We start from the raw sequence: 17,085 nt of genomic DNA, 5'->3' as shown, positions 1-17,085 counted from the left end.
AACTGCAATTATGAATGCACGTTGCTGGCGCACGACGGATAGAAAGTCCTCATTGAAGATTTGAAATGCTTTGAAGTCCATGTTCCAATATTCAGTCAATTAGTATCTTTATGTCCAATTCGACTCGATGAGTTTTGTAAACCTGCAAAAACAAACTGTTATAAATCGTAAACGAGTTCAAAATTGATAGAAAATTAAAACTTGATCAAGTTGGATTGAAAAAAAAAATCTGACGGCTGTTGTCAACATCGAAGTTTTTTATCCTTCTAGGATTGCTGAGATCTAACCATAAAAAAATTATAGTGTAGACAAGAAACATCAAGTGGGGGTGATCCAGAACTTTATAGCTACCCAGCGTAAAAAGCTGGATACAGTGGCGCCTTTGTTTTGATGCGGAGAGCACTGGCAAAAACTACCTTCAATGATCCATTCTAAGCAAACAGAGTGACGCCGGTGGTACAAACAAGCTGACCCATGAAAATGAATGAACTTCTCGAGCTATCCCGATGCTACGATACTGCGTAACACATATTTCGGAGGAACAGGATGTTCAGATAGTGTATGTTCCAGATATGCTACAAGAAGAGTGTTTTGTTTTACGAGAGGAGCTTGATGAGAAAGTTGTTGTCATAGCTTCTGAAAGCTTGAATTCTTTCGAAATTGATGTTGGCTTGGTTGGGCGAATTCCTAGTTATAAAAATAAACTTTCTTCGGACAGTGTGCTCACTCTAGCAGATGGTATTTCAAAACTTTTCTACGATAGAATTCGAATTGTTCAAGTTAAACTTTTATCTAAACGTACCGCTCTTTCACATTGATATTTTGCAAACATCAAACCCAGCGTGGACGAAATTTTCACTGGTAGGTGCCCTTGCTTTGACGACCTCCAACAAACGTCAAACTTTGAATCTCACCCACCATCAAGCAGCACCCACAAGACGCTATTCCCGCTCGCGGATAAGTGGATATGATCAGGTTCCCAAAAACTTTAACAGTTACGGTCAAAACATTAACCGAAAATGGTCCTCTTACGGTCGAAGGTATCATATGGGTATGGTCTGGGAGGGAGGCACCGATACTACACACGAAATATAAGGCAACGTTATTTTGAACTGCAAGATAACTCCAGCTTGCCAACAACAATCAAGGCAGGCTTCGAGAAAATCGGTAGTTTCCTTTTGTTGTGCACCTTCGATCTTTCCTGACAAACATGAAAACAGGGCCACAGTTTTCTATGCACTAAATATTCATTTTCATTGGAAAAAGTAGAACGATGTGTTTTTCAATGCTTTATGTTCAATCAGATTAAATGGTGCTCACGTGACATTACTTGCGTTATGTGCATGAATTGATTTTCATTCGATTTTTATCACTTTTGAAGAAATACGAAAATGTGTTTTAATCAGTTACGCGCTTTTTTCATATTTGTCAAATGTTTGAGATCTGGGCTCACAGTGACAGTTCATGACAGCGAAATCTCGGCTCACTATGACGTACAGAAATTTTGTATTGGTTTCTCCCTCCCAGGGTATGGTAAAACATGGAATACAGACCGTATGTGATGATGTTTTCTTAAAGTTTGGATTTATCGGGTTAGGGGCAGCGGAGTATCGCAAGGGAACTATTTATTATTAATATTAAAATCGATTTTCATCTACCGCGAATCAAGTTCGATTTGCCTCGTGCAAAAGTTGGCAGCTGCTGCAAAAAAATTGAGTCTTTTGGAAACTTTTCAATTGTTTACCTTGACTTTTTCCCTCCGTGTTTGCGGTAGTACCCTTCAGGAACGTTGTTCACAAAACAAGACATCAGTCGGCCATCTTTCTTGCTTGGCAACTTTTCGTGGCTTTCTTGTGGAGTGCAAAGTGCGTGGTCGCGTGTAGTGCCGGTGAAAAGTGCAAATTTTGCCTGAAAATCATCGTTTTCATAGAGCTTGGTTGTCGAATTTTTGTCGTTGGTGCCATCAGGTAGTATTTTAAGATGGATTTTTCCGGGGGGAATTGTTAAATCTTCGGTCAAAAGTGGAAATATAAATATGGTGTTGTACCGCCTGCGTGCAGAAAATAAAATGGGGGACGGGTTCCGCCCGTTCCGTTTTCCGCTTTGGTTCGATTGTTTTCGCTCCTGCATACCTAACCTCAAAAAACAGAAACGTTTACCTCTTGTTTATGTTTACGATATCTACCTCTCCATCGTTGGTTCCGCAGAATTAATCTACAAGTGTTTCTTGATCTGTTTTCTAGTGACTAGTTCGTTCTTGGTTCTCATAAGGTGTGCACCTATTTCGTCGCTTGAATTGGAAGTGTTTTGGAAGTGATGGATAACGACAACGACCAGCAGAATACCCGTGACCGTTCCCGTCGTAACGATCGGGGCCGCAACAGTTCCCGTTTTAGCAACGACCGGGACCGTAGCCGTGATCGTGAGCGTGGCGATTGCCGTCGGATTTACGTTTCGAACGTTCCGTACGAGTACCGTTGGCAAGATCTGAAGGATCTGTTCCGTAAGGAAGTGGGTGATGTGTCGTTCGTTGAGCTGTTCCACGATGAGAACAATAAGCCAAGAGGCTGCGGAATCGTGGAGTTTGAAAAGGCCGAACACGTACAAGCCGCTCTCGACAAAATGAACCGCTTCGACATCAACGGTCGCCAGTTGGTTATCAAGGAGGACTACGGCAACGAACGGGACAAGTATGGCCGGGTTGTGCCGAAGTCGTTCCGCGGGGATCGCGACGATAGCAGCCGTCGTCGGGATCGTGATGATGATCGCATGTGCGTGTATTTGGTTTGGTATTTTTGCTAGTTCGTAAGATTGCCGGCTCCTTGGTAAAGGGATTTATTCGAAGATTGGGTTTTTTCGATGGAAAGATGGTGGGAAAGGGATGGCAGGGTGTCGACAACCTGGAAAACTGTCAGGAAATTCCATTTTGACATGGATTGTCGGAAAACAAACCTTTTTCTCAACTGAACATGTTTTTTTTTAGTTTTTTTTTTTTTCAAAGTTACCCACAGACCAATCCAGCATTGCAATAGATTACAATCTCTTGATAATGATTTAAAACATCTATCTTGCCATCTCGGCATAATTTCAGATAGTTTGTCCCACAGTTATAGATAGAACACAGATATGGATCAGAGTTGTATTAAACGGAGAAAATCTACTCAAATAGACATATTACCATAAATCTGTACAGCATTGCTTTCTACTATAATATGCTGAATCATAGTTTTTTTTTTCGTCCGTAGGGAATGAAATGTCAAACTCGAGCATTGCTATATGGTCTGCAAATCGACTGGAAGGTTGGGAAAGTCAGAGAATTGAATTTTCAAAATAGAGTCGACACCCTAGTTGGTCACGTCGTTTATGTAACTTCGAATAGATATCCTTTGCAGGTTGATCCTTCTTCTTTCAGTTTGCATTTTAAAGATCTTTAGCTTATTCGAAAAGTTGCCATGAGATGCTCCTCTCATAACCGGGAGGTGCTTCTATCTTTGTCTTACTGATCTCGCTCATCCCGTCACCTGATCAACGAGGAGCTTCCGGTACTCTTGTGTTTGCTTTTCGATTCTCATTTGAATTGTATATTTTGTTTCTGTTGTATGTTTTCGGCTGATTCGGCTCTTCGTGTAGTTCGGGACGTGATGATGGTGGTGGTTTCAATCCGGACTTCAATACCTACGGTCTCAGCATCAAGTTCTTGGAAGGTCTCGGCATTCAGGGACCTCTGCATACGCGTATCTTCATTGCCAATGTGAGTATGGTTTGTTGTAGTCTATTGTCTCTTTTTACAGTACATGAACTTTTGAAGCTGTTTTGTGGGGTGATTTATGAGTTTACATAGTTTGCAAACGGTAGAAAGGTTTATTCCCAATCGACGTCGAAGTTGTTCGTTAGCAGAGGCGCAGGGTACACTAAAAATCCTGGGTAGGACAATCAGAAGTCTATTTCACTTCATACAAAAATAATAAATTTAGACGACTTCTAACGTTTCGAAATTGTTCTTGTGGTATTTGGACCCCTCGTTCCATCCTTGTAGTGATCCAAATTTACAGTTTGAATAAAATCTGAAGGAATATCTATGCACATTTTCAACAGTTTGATATTATCTTGTTTCTCCAGTAGCAGATTTCAGTTCTAACTCATAATTCAATCGGACAAGATTAGTTATTCAGTTATTTGCCTTCGTCGGGGAAAATTTTGGAAATTACATAAGAATTTCACCAGTGGCGATTCCCTAACCTCAAATCTACCTGTTCCACGAATAGAAATTCTTGATTTTATGCAACCAATTTGCATCTATCGGGTGAAGATTTGCTAGAAAGGAAGATTCCAATCATTTACTATTTGCTTTATGATCTCAATTTGTCGAAAAAGACATTATTAGATGCGTAGAACAGGTAAAAAGTGAGGTTACGAGTCGCCTCTGAATTTCACACATCTTTAGTGAAATGTTTGCTTTTTTTTCCTATCCATGGTTTTGAATGTGCTCACGTCTCTGTTCGTAAGTGTGATAACAAATCCATTAATTTAATCTTTCTACTTGGTCCTCTCTGCGATCGGCAATACTTTAATCAGATAGACGTTACTTAGTTGTTACACATTGATATCAAAGATTTCCTAGCACTCGTCTAGTGTTCCGTACAACATACCAGATTCCATAGAATCAATATCAATTGAAAAGGTTAAAAATTCCCCGTCAATCAGATTGCAACAAATCCCGCAAAACAGTTGTATCCTATCTCCTGCAGTAGAATTTTCCTCTTAACTAGCAGTTAGCTAATCGTAAGGATATTGCTTTTCTTTCTTTTCCATCTCTTCTCTTGTGAATGAAATAACGCCAATCGTCTCCCGTCGATTATCGTACAGCTTGATTACAAGGTCGATGCTAAAAAGCTCAAGCAGGTCTTCAAGATGGCCGGCAAGGTCCAGAATGTGGACCTGTCTGTCGACAAAGACGGCAACAGCCGGGGTTTCGCAGTCGTTGAGTACGATCATCCCGTCGAGGCTGTCCAGGCAATCTCGATGTTCGACAGGCAAATGTTGTTCGATCGTCGCATGACCGTTCGTCTTGATCGCGTGCCGGAGAAGGGTGAGCTTAACCGTCTGCCGGAGGGTTTGAAGGGTATCGGCATCGGTCTCGGTCCGAACGGCGAACCATTAAAGGACGTGGCTCGCAATCTTCCCACGTTACAACAGAATAATCAGGTTCAGAACAATCCCATCCAAAACGCTGCTCCGACTCCGGTTCAACCTCCACTCGGTGCAAACTTGTTGAGCGCTGCTTCCGGATTGAACAGCAATCTGGCCGCTCAACTCAGTAGCGTCGTTGGCTTGTCCAATTTAACTGGTAATTTGCAAAATTCTCTGTTGAGCAATGCTGCGGCCGGTTTGTCCAATTTGACGGGCTTGGGTAATCTTACCGGCGGAGGTGGTGGTGGCGGTCTTAGTGGACTCGGTGCATCCGGTGCTTCCGCATTGGCTGGTCTTAGTTCCCTTGGTGGAGGAGGAAATGACGGTGGACTCGGCGGTAGCAACTTCAACCAGAACTATTCTTCTGGGGCATTTGGAGGCAGCGGTGGCGGCAACCGAGGAAACGACTACGACATGGGATCGTCCAATGTCCGCAACTACAGCACTGCACCGAATGACGATTACGGACGTAGCTATGGCGGCATGAATAACGGAAACAATCGCAAAACATCCGACACGATTGTTATTCGCAATGTAAGTTCATTAGAAGCATTCCCAAAAAAAAACCTTTCTTAACATCTCTTTCAATCCATAGATGCCAATCTCCTGGACATGGCAGACCCTTCGGGACAAATTCCGTGATGTCGGAGAAGTCAAGTTTGCTGAAATCCGCGGACAGGACACTGGCGTCGTTCGCTTCGCCAAGGAACGAGACGCTGAGGTTGCCATAAGTATGTCATACGAATGATAGTGCACTTTGGTGCGGCTTATTTGTCAAAAGTACTCAAAACCGAAAATTCGTGTGCTCTTCTGAATTTTAATCGTTTAGTCCGTAGCTCGATAACTAATAAATAGTGGATCTCGGCTAGGTGTTGCATATACAGTAGAAAGCGTTGTGTTTGGATGGCCATCTAATTTTCTGAAAGAGGATCACATGATTGTTGAGTTAAAACCGAATTCAGGTTACCAGGTTAAGTATACGAGCTTTTGGTTTTGAGAGCATTTGAAAAAAAAAGCCGCACCCTATCCTATTGTACACCTATAGATCTCCTCAACTGATTGTCTTTTTTTATATCTTACTTTTCCAGAATTAATGGACGGTTCGCGTTTCGATGGTCGCACCGTTGATGTCACATTCTTCTAAGCACCTAGCCGGAGGTTGTTCGCTCCCGTATTTACTTCCAGTAACAGAGAAACCATAACCCCCTCCCCCTTTGAGCTACATTAGCTGTACATTTTAGTAGGATGAGTGGTTGTTTTAGTCTCTCACACGTAGGAACTTTTTTTAAGGGACGACACTTTTCTTTCCTGGAAGATCAAATTATTTGCGATTGTCCGTTGCGTCGATTTGGTTGTTTTTCTTTTGCCCGTGTCAAAGAGAATAGTCGAACAGCGAAGAATTTCGGGTAGTATCGGAACTCTTCGATATTTTGTACTTTTTTCCACAGCGTTGTATAAGTTGTGACCACCGACTAGTATTTGACAAATTTCACTTCTGTGTTTCGAATGATTTCCTAACATAATTGTTTTTGGAGCAACATCTTTGTTTTACTTCTGCAACTAGAGGATAATCGTTAAAGGCAATTGTCCATTTTACAGCATAGATTAGGATTTAAGCTTAAGTTATAATATTGCGCTGGTTCTGAACTGATTTTCCGTCATTAGGAATATACATATTACTCCACATAGAGGCATGTGAATGACGATATTACTATGTCTTTACATGCTTAATTCATTTCCGCGTCGAAAGTGGGCGCCTTTTGGTTGTTCAGTTTGTAGTGTTGCACTCCAGGCTCTAGTAATTAATGTATCTACGAGAAAATATTACCCGTCTACAACATGAACTTGAAGGTACCTACTCGTAAATATTCCAAACGCGATATGCATATAAATGGTAACGAATAAAGATTGGAGAATAATCAAATTGTGCGATATCCTTGCGATGACATTTCTTGTATCTGCCTATATATCTAATGCACTAAATGGATGAGCTCTTTATGACCTTTTCTGAGTCCCATTCTTCCAATTCACAATGTAAGTTTCTCAAATTAATTCATTCAGGTTTCGTCTCTGTCCGTGTAGATTTAGAAGATGCGCATATACACTACCCGCCCAACGTACACTCAAAATAATCCAAACGTCATTCTTACGTGAAAACATACGTGGTTTTTTTCCATCGCACTTTTCACGTAGCGCTTACGTGGATCATAGGTACCACTGAATGAACGCATGAACAAATAGACCTCATCAGTTCCATCGAAGTTTCACGTAGCTTCTACGAAGTGCTTTAGTGGATCCTAGATGATATTTTTATTGATTTTTATCGGTATAGTTAAATGAGACCCAATTCTGCTTTGCATTGGCTTTGCCAATTACCGTGAAGGCCCCATACTCTGCGCACTTAAGGATTTTTAAATTTCAAACAGCTGTAATTAATTGAAAACAAAACACAATCCTCTGAAATTTTGGGAGCAAATACTTATTGATTTCATGTATAAGGAAAAAATATAAAAGCTTCACTAAGTAATGATTTTTATTGCAAATTTTTAATTTTTCTCAAGGGTGTCCGTGTTCCTAACTCTGCGCACTCATTTTTGCAATGCTCCTTATTCTGCGCATTCAGGTTCCTAACTCTGCGCACTCGATACATTATTTATAACAGTTGAAGTATTTTGCTAAAAGCATTTCTAGCATTCAAACTCTGAATTAATCTTAATTTTCTTGCTTTATACGGCTTTACGTCCCCAGTGGAGCGTGGAATGTCTCTAACATAGAAGTTTATTAAGTGAAGTGAATTTTATCTTTAATTCAATCCATGATAATTACTGTTACTGAATGCCATTAAGTGGAACTCTCAAAATAATCGAAATCATCATATGATTTCCAAAACATGTAATTAACTTAGTTTTCTAAAATCCAAAGCAACATACAAAAAGGGTACAAACTACATCTTTTTTGCATTCTTTCTTGGCGTGTAAAGGAAAATTAGCTTTGACTGTTAATGAATTTTCACTAGAAAATATAAAAACCAAATTTTCTTTTATTCGGTTCGGGTCCGAGTTTGAATAAAATTAATAAGAACCTGGTTCTGATTTGTTATATGTGAAACCCGAACATTCCTACTAAATACGAAGAATGGTTTAAGCGAAAGGGTATATCCATGCTTAATGTATTGTTCATCACTCAATCGACAAGTATCGCCGCCCTGTATAAGCATGACGTTATTAATGAACGATTCATATTTCAGATCAATAACAGTACTTTATTAGCGTTTCTATATAGCAAATACGATTAAACCTCGATGTTCCATTACTCGATATTGACTCATGAAACTATACAAAAAATCAAAATTATTCTATTGCATGGTTAGGGAGCATTCAAAAATTACGTCCATCGTTCAGGGAAGGAGGAGTCTACGAAAATGTGACAATTCATCCATTAGGTACTGTTAAAATCGCGACAGGGGATTGGGGGGACGGAGTGTAGAAATCCTTAAAATATGTTGGACGTCATTTTTTAATCTTCCCTTACTATGATGATCCCCTTAAACAATTTACCAAAAATTTTTTACATTCCATATCTCGATGGTGTCGACAAGTCGATGGTTCCCTTCAATATCGACCTCTGGAGGGTTGATTGTATGTTGAAAATAACGTTTTATAACTGCTGCGCATAGTAAGGGACATAGTTGAAAAATGGTTCCTTACTATGCGCACTTAAGAAGAATAAGAAAATGAAGAGAAAATAAGGTGCACTTCACCAGTGATCTAAAAATCTGAAATATATTCTCTTTAACTTGATTCAAATGACTTAAGTGATGAGGTACTCCCTTAGCGATTGTATAACATTTTGCGGTAATCCACTTCGCGGTATACCATTTCGCGGTTTGTCATTTCGCGGTACGACATTTCGCAGTTAGTACCATTTGGCGGCATGTCAATTCGCGGTCAGTACCATTTCGCGATGTACTGTTTCGCGGTTTGGACCGAGAAGTTTCATCTATCCTAACAGAGCAATTTGAGGGGCTGCCTGTGTTCAAAAGAAGGGTAAATCACCGATGAAAATATTATAAGTGATAATGCCAACCATTTTCAGTGCAACTCGTAGGAAAAACCACACCGCGAAATGGTATAGACCTCGAAACGACATACCGCGAAATGGTACTAACTGCAAGACGGTAAACCGCAAAATGATACAAACCGCGAAATGGTACACCGCGAAATGGTTGACCGCGGAATGGTTTACCGCGAAATGTCGGACAACCCCCTTAGCATTTTTGCTAACGGGCAGTCAATTTGGACGTTTTTCAATATTTTTAAAGCTATTTTATTTTTTATTAAAGTAATAAACGAAAATTTGTCAAGAAAATTCTTCACGTACTTTTTTATTACTATTGTATCAATATATGGATAACAAATTTTAAACAAAAATTTAAATGATTTACCAGATTTTGGTGGATTTTGGTAAAAGTGCGCAGAGTTAGGAGCTGCGCAGAGTTAGGGGCCCTCACGGTAAATAGTATTTCATTGAAAAAAAAAGTATAACAAACAAAAAGAATTCAAGTATTTATTGCATTCAATCGTTATTGCGAATACAAGTATTAACATTGTTTTCAATTGATGGTGTGTATACCCACTGACCGACACGGTGGCATCCATGGTCCAACTGCATTAGAACATACACAAATTTGTTCGGATTTGCTGTTCTATGTTTCGTAAGTTATGAAAGATATAAAAAAGCTATAAAATATTGATATTCTCCAGTATCTAACACATATTTACCATGAAATCAATCCAAAAGTTGTTTTAAAGTCCAGCAACTCCTGGAAAAACAAGCGGCCACCATTTTTAAAATTGAACTGAGAATACACGCGATGTCAAAGCAGAGAATGAACGCGATGTGAAAATGAATTTAATTGCCTACATGATTTTCAGGTAAGTGCGACGGGTAGCTTCGGTAACAATCAACCGGACTCCATTTGGTGATTATATATGCCCTAGTAATAATTACCTTGGTCAGGTGAAGATGAGGCAAAATGAATTTGGAATGGTCTACGTGATTTTTCACGTAGCAATGACGTTTGGATTATTTTGAGTGTATGGAACCGCATCATCGAGTATTGAGTATCTCCCCGGAATCACCTTACCAGGCTTGGGAACTGTGACCACAATTCATCACAGTTCATCGATTCTGCCAGTCAACCAAAACACAAAGCAGCAGCAGCATCAATACCATCAGACGTTGAGCTGCCAACGATTCACACACTGCTTGAATGTTTTTGTCTCTCCACTGTGATCGTTTTCGGGCAGCCATCCCGAGGTGAATGATTGAAAAAGATGTTAAATACCTAATTCAATCGCTAATATTTCGCTTGTGTTTTCAACTAATTGAAATCTATTAGCGCTAACAACAAGAGCACATTCATTCCATTGTGATACATATACCGTAAAGTGCCGTAATTCAGCGCAGTTAAGGAATAAAACGATTCAAATTGTTAATTAAAAATTAGTATTGCATCAACAAAAAAGCTTTATGAGTGGATCGCTAGCAAATCTATTCAAGATTATGGGAAAAATATAAACTAGACTGCATTCATAATTTACAATTGTGATTTTTTTGAAATGGTTCATTCGTTGAAATTGCCTAATTCCGCGCATTTTTTAAACGCTTTTCCATATTCCGCTCAGAAGAATGCCTAATTCCGTGCACTTATGAAACAATCAAATTAACATTAATTTTGATAAGGGGCTGCATCCATTAGTTACGTAACACTTAAAATTGAAAATTTTCAAACCCCCTCCCCCTCCCCTTCCGTTACACTTTTTGTATGAGAAAACGTAGAGTTTTGTATGAACCGTAACTTTTTAGTCTACGTTCAGTTTTTTTATTAACTTTTTGTCTATCACATGAAATAAAGATAACCAAAACCGTGGCATTGGTACGTGTGAATTTCGTCTAGGGGAAAGTGGGGCAATTTGGCCATCTTAAGAAAAGTCGTAACAATTGAAATTTTTAGATCAATACACTAGATACGCACGATTTCCGTCGTCTTAAAAAAACACGAATGATTTTTCGTCGATTCTTCTGTCGATGGGGTGATATGAGCACCCTATTTTATGTTGTGAAATTATCCCATAGAATCTAACAATTTAATTATTTTACGAACGCGAAAAATGAGAAATATTATAAGAATGTAAGGCTGGAAAACAAGGTTTGACTCCCAATAAATACAAAACATAATGATTTTTCCGTACAGTATTGATGATTTTCAATTGTTTAATATAGCTGTGAGGAATTTTTTTCGAAAAAGTCCTTTTGACATTAAGTTTTACATATATAAAAACAGTATGTCTTATGGGGCAAGAGGGACACCGCAATTTTCTCATATAAAATCAAATGAACTTTTATTTTTCTTGTTTGTTATTGCATTAAATCAATGTTTTCTACTAAATAAAATCAAAATAACCCATTTTGGACATTCAAAATGGTTTCTGAAAATTTTTACTATTATTGTTACAGTCAAATAAGATGAGAACTAAATTAATTTCGTAAAATTTCTTTTTAACTATAAGTTAACTTTTATCCCTCAGTTTTTATCTTTACTTACTCTAGTATTTATCGTTTTGGCGGTGAAATAATAATATACAAAATTTGTGGCATTTTACTCTGGTGGTCTTCTTGCCCCATACGAGTGGCACTCTTGCCCCGTGCCTCGTTTAAAAACCTCATAAGAAGGGACATTTTCAAAAATCTCAAATCATCATGTGTTTCTTATATTTTTGAAATCTATCGATAACATCATTTAGAACAAGAGGTGAGCTTACCCCTACACTGAAATAATCTTCAAAAATTGTGCTAATAAACCATGATTTGAACCTATATATCTTAAGGTGTCCTTCTTGCCCTTAGCCCCCTATATATCGTGTGGCAGGCACGATGATACCTCATGCCCAGGGAAGTCAAGGAAATTTCCACTACGAAAAGATCCTGGACCGACCGGGAATCGAACCCAGACACCTTCAGCATGGCTTTGCTTTGTAGCAAACTGCACTGTTCATACAATACAAGGACCAGTTCGCATTATTGCTTGGAATCAAAGGGTTTTAAGGTGATTATAAAACAAAGCCACACCTCAAATTTTCAAGAGCACAAGACTGGAGAACCAAACAGCGCTCCGCGTTGAAAACCTATCCCATTGATCACCACCAGCAAGCAAGCAATTTGATTGGTTTTTTAACGCAAACTGTTGTCAGATTCTCTCGTCTTGTGCACTTGAAAATTCAAAGTTTGGCTTCGTTTTATAATCACCTTAAGCAAATCAATTAATGGTATCCACTAATGCCACGGGTAACTGAAACTTATTTTTTTAAGCAAAAAGAAACCTCAGAAGAACCTAAGGGTCATCCATAAATTACGTCACACAAAATATGGCCTTTTTCAATCCCTCTCCCCCGTATTATCATACTTTTTGTATGGAGGCTTCGTAAATTATGTAGAGATCGTAAAGTTTCCGTGAATCATTTCCCGAGAATGTGTCGTAATTTGTGAGGTCTTCTACAAATTACGACCTGTTGAACATGTGAACGATATGTTGTTTTTACAATGATTCCATATGGATTGTATAATATAAATAAGAATCATAAACAATGCCAATGTTATGTGTGGTTCATTATGCTAAGTAAATTTTGTGCGCACAGATGTAGGGTCAGGCGGGGCAAGATGAGCACCCTAAGGATAAGTGCGATTTAAGCCTACTTAAACGTTATTATTTTGGTAAAATTGGTAACCATCCTTATCTTTTACATTATTACTTAGACCTCCAACCATTAAAAGTTTTAAAAAGTGATAAATAGTTTTACAAATAACACTTTAAAAAATAGCTTTTTTATCATCGGTCAAAAAAACTGCGGGGCAAGATGGGCACCCCCATTAAAAGATGCAATTTACTAAAGAAAACTATTATTTTTCAATGCTTGCAATATCCCAAGATATTATCTTTAATATCTGATAATATTTATCTTCAACTAGCTTAGTTGTTAAAACTTTTATCAGAAAATAAATAACTTTTCATAAATTGCTAAGATTTTACTTAAAAAACGATTAAATTTGTTGTTTGCTTGTATATTTTTTAGAAAAATCGTTTTGTGCAAAGAAGATACCGTAAGTCAAGCTCACAGCTAAATGTGGTTCTATAATTTCACACTTTTACTTAATTTTGAATATGGTGCTCATCTTGCCCCAAGGGTGTAAATTTATTAATATAATCAAAACAATTGAAATATTTTTTAAATTTGATAAAAAGTTTTGCTCCTGATTATCTACAGAAGATTATTCTATGACTATACGACCAAAAATGTATAAATAAATTTGTTTACGCAACAAATATTTCACTTTTAAATGAACAAATCTTATATGAAAAGGTAAATTTTTTGACTTACACCCGATTCTGTTTTTGCACGGATTTTTTTTACACGGCCGTGCAAAAAAAGTTTCCATATATTTTTTTCCGCCGAAACTTTATTTTTGCATGAAACGTCGAGAAATGGTGTTACTTTTTTTGCACGGTTTTTGAAATTTTGAACTGAAAACTTTTTTTACACGGTACGCATCCCCCGTGCAAAAACAGAATCGGGTGTATATGTATTTTGGACAATATTTACGTTGTGCTGTTGATTTTTTAGCTGAAATTTATGGTCATCATATCAATTTAATGATATTCATCAGAACCCCAAATAATGTTTTGAAAAAAAAATTGGTAGGAACGACACAAACTAGGGGTGCCCATCTTGCCCCGGGTGCTCATCTTGCCCCACATTCCCCTACATTGTACACACTTAATTTAGAATGCTGAATCTCGGCTAATTTCAACAGAGATCCGCATAGCCGAGCTCGTGAAAAAAATCTAAGTGTGTATAGACTATTTTGTTGGGGCTGTGCATAAACCACGTGGTATTTTTCCCTGTAAGGGACCGTCCATAAATGACGTAGCAATTTAGGGGGAGGGGGAGTCTACGATTTTGCTACGAACCATGTAATGGAAGTATGGAAGTATGGAAAAATAAGCTACGAAGGGGGAAGGGGTGTCAAAAATTGGTCAAAAGATGCTACGTCATTTATGGACGCTGCCTAAGTGGGCTTTCCCGATATTCCGCTTGTACATGAAACGTATGTATGCATAAAGTTACTTTTCAGAGAAATAGACAGATGTGAAGACGGATATAGCATGTTTTACTTGTCTGTTGTTATGCGAAGAACAGTGCGCGGAATTAGGGCATTATGAAAAAAGACGTGGCCTAATTCCGCACAATACTTTTTTGAATAAAACTCAAATAATATTTGATAAGATTTCATAGAGGCACCATGAAACATATCTCTAGCAAGTAGTTCCAAGGAATATTGCATAAAAAATAAAACATTTTTAATAAAGAAATCGCGTTTGTTGTTGTCGTACAGTCTTAGCGCGGACGCTAAGAAAATTAGAAAAATAACGTCTACTCCGACGGGCCTGCACTGATTATTTTTTTATGCCGCGAAAAAATGCCTTATTTGCTTTTATTTGTGATTCAAACTTATTCTTAATCAAAGTAGCCTCGAATAGCATTAAAAGTTGCTGAAATATTAACGTGTATTTCCATATATAAATAATTTTGTATGAAATGCGCGGAATTAGGCACTGCGCTGAATTAGGGCACTTTACGGTAAACAAGTTCAATTTTATGCTGCCTTTATCGGGCAAAAACGCAAAACCCCGAAATCCGGGAAAATCGTGTCACCACTGTGCTGGAGTTTTCTCCACAAAGTGAGCATAATAGGACACCTTAGAGAATTGAATTCGCCTTGCTGTCAACCTACCACATCTCCTTTTCTTCGCCGAAAGACGTGCTTTCACTCTGAGGGGACAACTGTTACATCTGAGTTTAATATTTTCATGGAGTCTGCTGCCATTAAATCTTTCATCCAGAATTGGCCTCGAATAATTTTATTTTATTTTACTCTATTTACAGATTGCTTTGTATTGATTGCTTGCAATTTGATTCTTCGTGACTTTTGGTCAATATTTGAATTGCTGTTTCTTCAGAAATATTGTCCAGCTTGACTACTTTTGAAGCGCTTTCTAAATAATTATACATTTTCATTTTCCATTTATTTTCTACATTGTATAAATATTTTTATACAATGGATCGTACCAGCGGTTTTGAATGTTTCCTGTTGAGATCACAATATAGTGAACATATGATTTTACCGCTGGTCACAAAGGATTGTAGCTTCAACTGTTCCCTTTACATAACCTGACAGCTCAAAACTGTCATAACGACTTTTTCCTTTCCAAGGTGAGCATTTTTTTATAAATTGCTTTTCTTCATAGGTCTCTTTCCTATGAGATGAAATAATTTGCTTTCTCCAACTGATTTATCATCCGTAGTTTAAGCGTCTCCTTCACATGAGGCGAAACGTTTTTATTGCCTGCTCTGGTCAGATTTTCATCTACCATTTCGGTGTCTCCCTTTTTGGGGCGAGACATTTTTGCCTTCTCCGGCTTTTCACCGTTAAGGCGTCTCCCCACCATTAGGCGAGACATTTCTCTTGCCTTCTCCGGTCGGATTTTCATCCGCCGTTAAGGCGTCTCCCTATTTCTAGGCGAGTCTTTTCGCATTACCCATACCTGATCCGATCAGATGTTATCCGTCGGAAATTCAGCTATTTTATAGTTACCGTTAATCGATGACTTGAGAATCAACTTGAGTTCCTGTCCTATCTGAATTCCGATTCCACCGTGGGATCTTGCTCGTCTCCAATGTGGTACCGTAAACCGGGGGCAAATTGATCACTGGGGCGAATTTGATCAGGTCGGTACCGAAAAACATTTCCTCCCACAGATGCTGAAGGTTTCGTTGGCACCAAACACATTCCATGCTTTCAAGTTTATAGATGCCTAATGATGATTTGGAACTATTTCATTTTAATAAGTGTCAGTTTTGCATAGAAATATTCACATTTTTTGAAGGTGTAAGCAATACAGTTGGAAATTACTTACTTACTTATTTGGCTTTACATCAATTATCTTGATAAAGCCTCGCCAACAATATTTCGCCAATTCCCTCGGTTCATGGCCGCTTCTCTCCATCCTCGACTGTGACCCACGCTCTCCAGGTCCTGGTGTACCTGGTCAATCCACCTAGCTCGCTGCGCCCCACGCCTTCTTGTTCCGACCGGATTCGTGGCGAACACCATCTTTACAGGGTTGTTGTCCGGCATTCTTGCAACATGCCCTGCCCAGCGTATCCTTCCAGCTTTAGCTACCTTCACGATACTGGGTTCGCCGTAGAGTTGAGCGAGCTCGTGGTTCATCCTTCGCCGCCACACGCCGTTCTCCTGCACGCCGCCGAAGATCGTCCTTAGCACTCGGCGTTCGAAAACCCCAAGAGCTTGCAAGTCCTCCTCGAGCATAGTCCACGCCTCATGCCCATAGAGGACTACCGGTCTTATGAGCGTTTTGTACATCGTGCATTTGGTGCGGGGGTGAATCTTTCTTGACCGCAGTTTCTTCTGGAGCCCATAGTAGGCACGACTTCCGCTGATGATGCGCCTTCGTATTTCCCGACTAACATTGTTGTCAGCCGTCAGCAAGGATCCAAGGTAGACGAACTCGTCCACCACCTCGAAGGTATCCCCGTCTATCGTAACACTGCTTCCTAGGCGGGCCCTGTCGCGCTCAGTTCCGCCAACCAGCATGTACTTTGTTTTCGACGTATTCACCATTAGCCCGACTCTTGTTGCTTCGCGTTTCAGGCGGGTGAACAAATCTGCCACCGTTTCAAATTTTCTCCCAATAATATCCATGTCGTCCGCGAAGCAAACAAATTGTCCGGATCTCGTAAAAATCGTGCCTCGACT

General features: G+C 39.1%; 1 protein-coding gene across 2 annotated transcripts in view; it reads left to right on the top strand.

The window, feature by feature from the left end:
- The first annotated feature begins 1,800 nt into the window (after positions 1–1,800).
- LOC5578748 (heterogeneous nuclear ribonucleoprotein M) overlaps positions 1,801–17,085 on the top strand; it is a 31,825-nt gene continuing 16,540 nt past the window's right edge. Inside the window, exons 1-6 of one of the 2 annotated variants that reach the window (XM_001657065.2) lie at positions 1,815–1,967; positions 2,244–2,771; positions 3,631–3,751; positions 4,867–5,724; positions 5,786–5,921; positions 6,279–7,114. In XM_001657065.2, coding sequence (XP_001657115.1) covers positions 2,317–2,771; positions 3,631–3,751; positions 4,867–5,724; positions 5,786–5,921; positions 6,279–6,334 — 1,626 coding nt within the window. In that variant the 5' untranslated portion in view covers positions 1,815–1,967; positions 2,244–2,316 and the 3' untranslated portion in view covers positions 6,335–7,114. Of the gene's footprint in view, positions 1,968–2,243; positions 2,772–3,630; positions 3,752–4,866; positions 5,725–5,785; positions 5,922–6,278; positions 7,115–17,085 lie in introns of those variants that run through there. The other variant, XM_021853999.1, reaches the window with a different exon arrangement.

This window comes from Aedes aegypti, chromosome 3 (genome assembly GCF_002204515.2).
Source record: "Aedes aegypti strain LVP_AGWG chromosome 3, AaegL5.0 Primary Assembly, whole genome shotgun sequence".
In the NCBI taxonomy this organism is placed as follows: domain Eukaryota; kingdom Metazoa; phylum Arthropoda; class Insecta; order Diptera; family Culicidae; genus Aedes; species Aedes aegypti.
The sequence above is the reverse complement of the archived record's forward strand: the minus strand, read 5'-3'. Positions and strand labels throughout refer to the sequence as shown.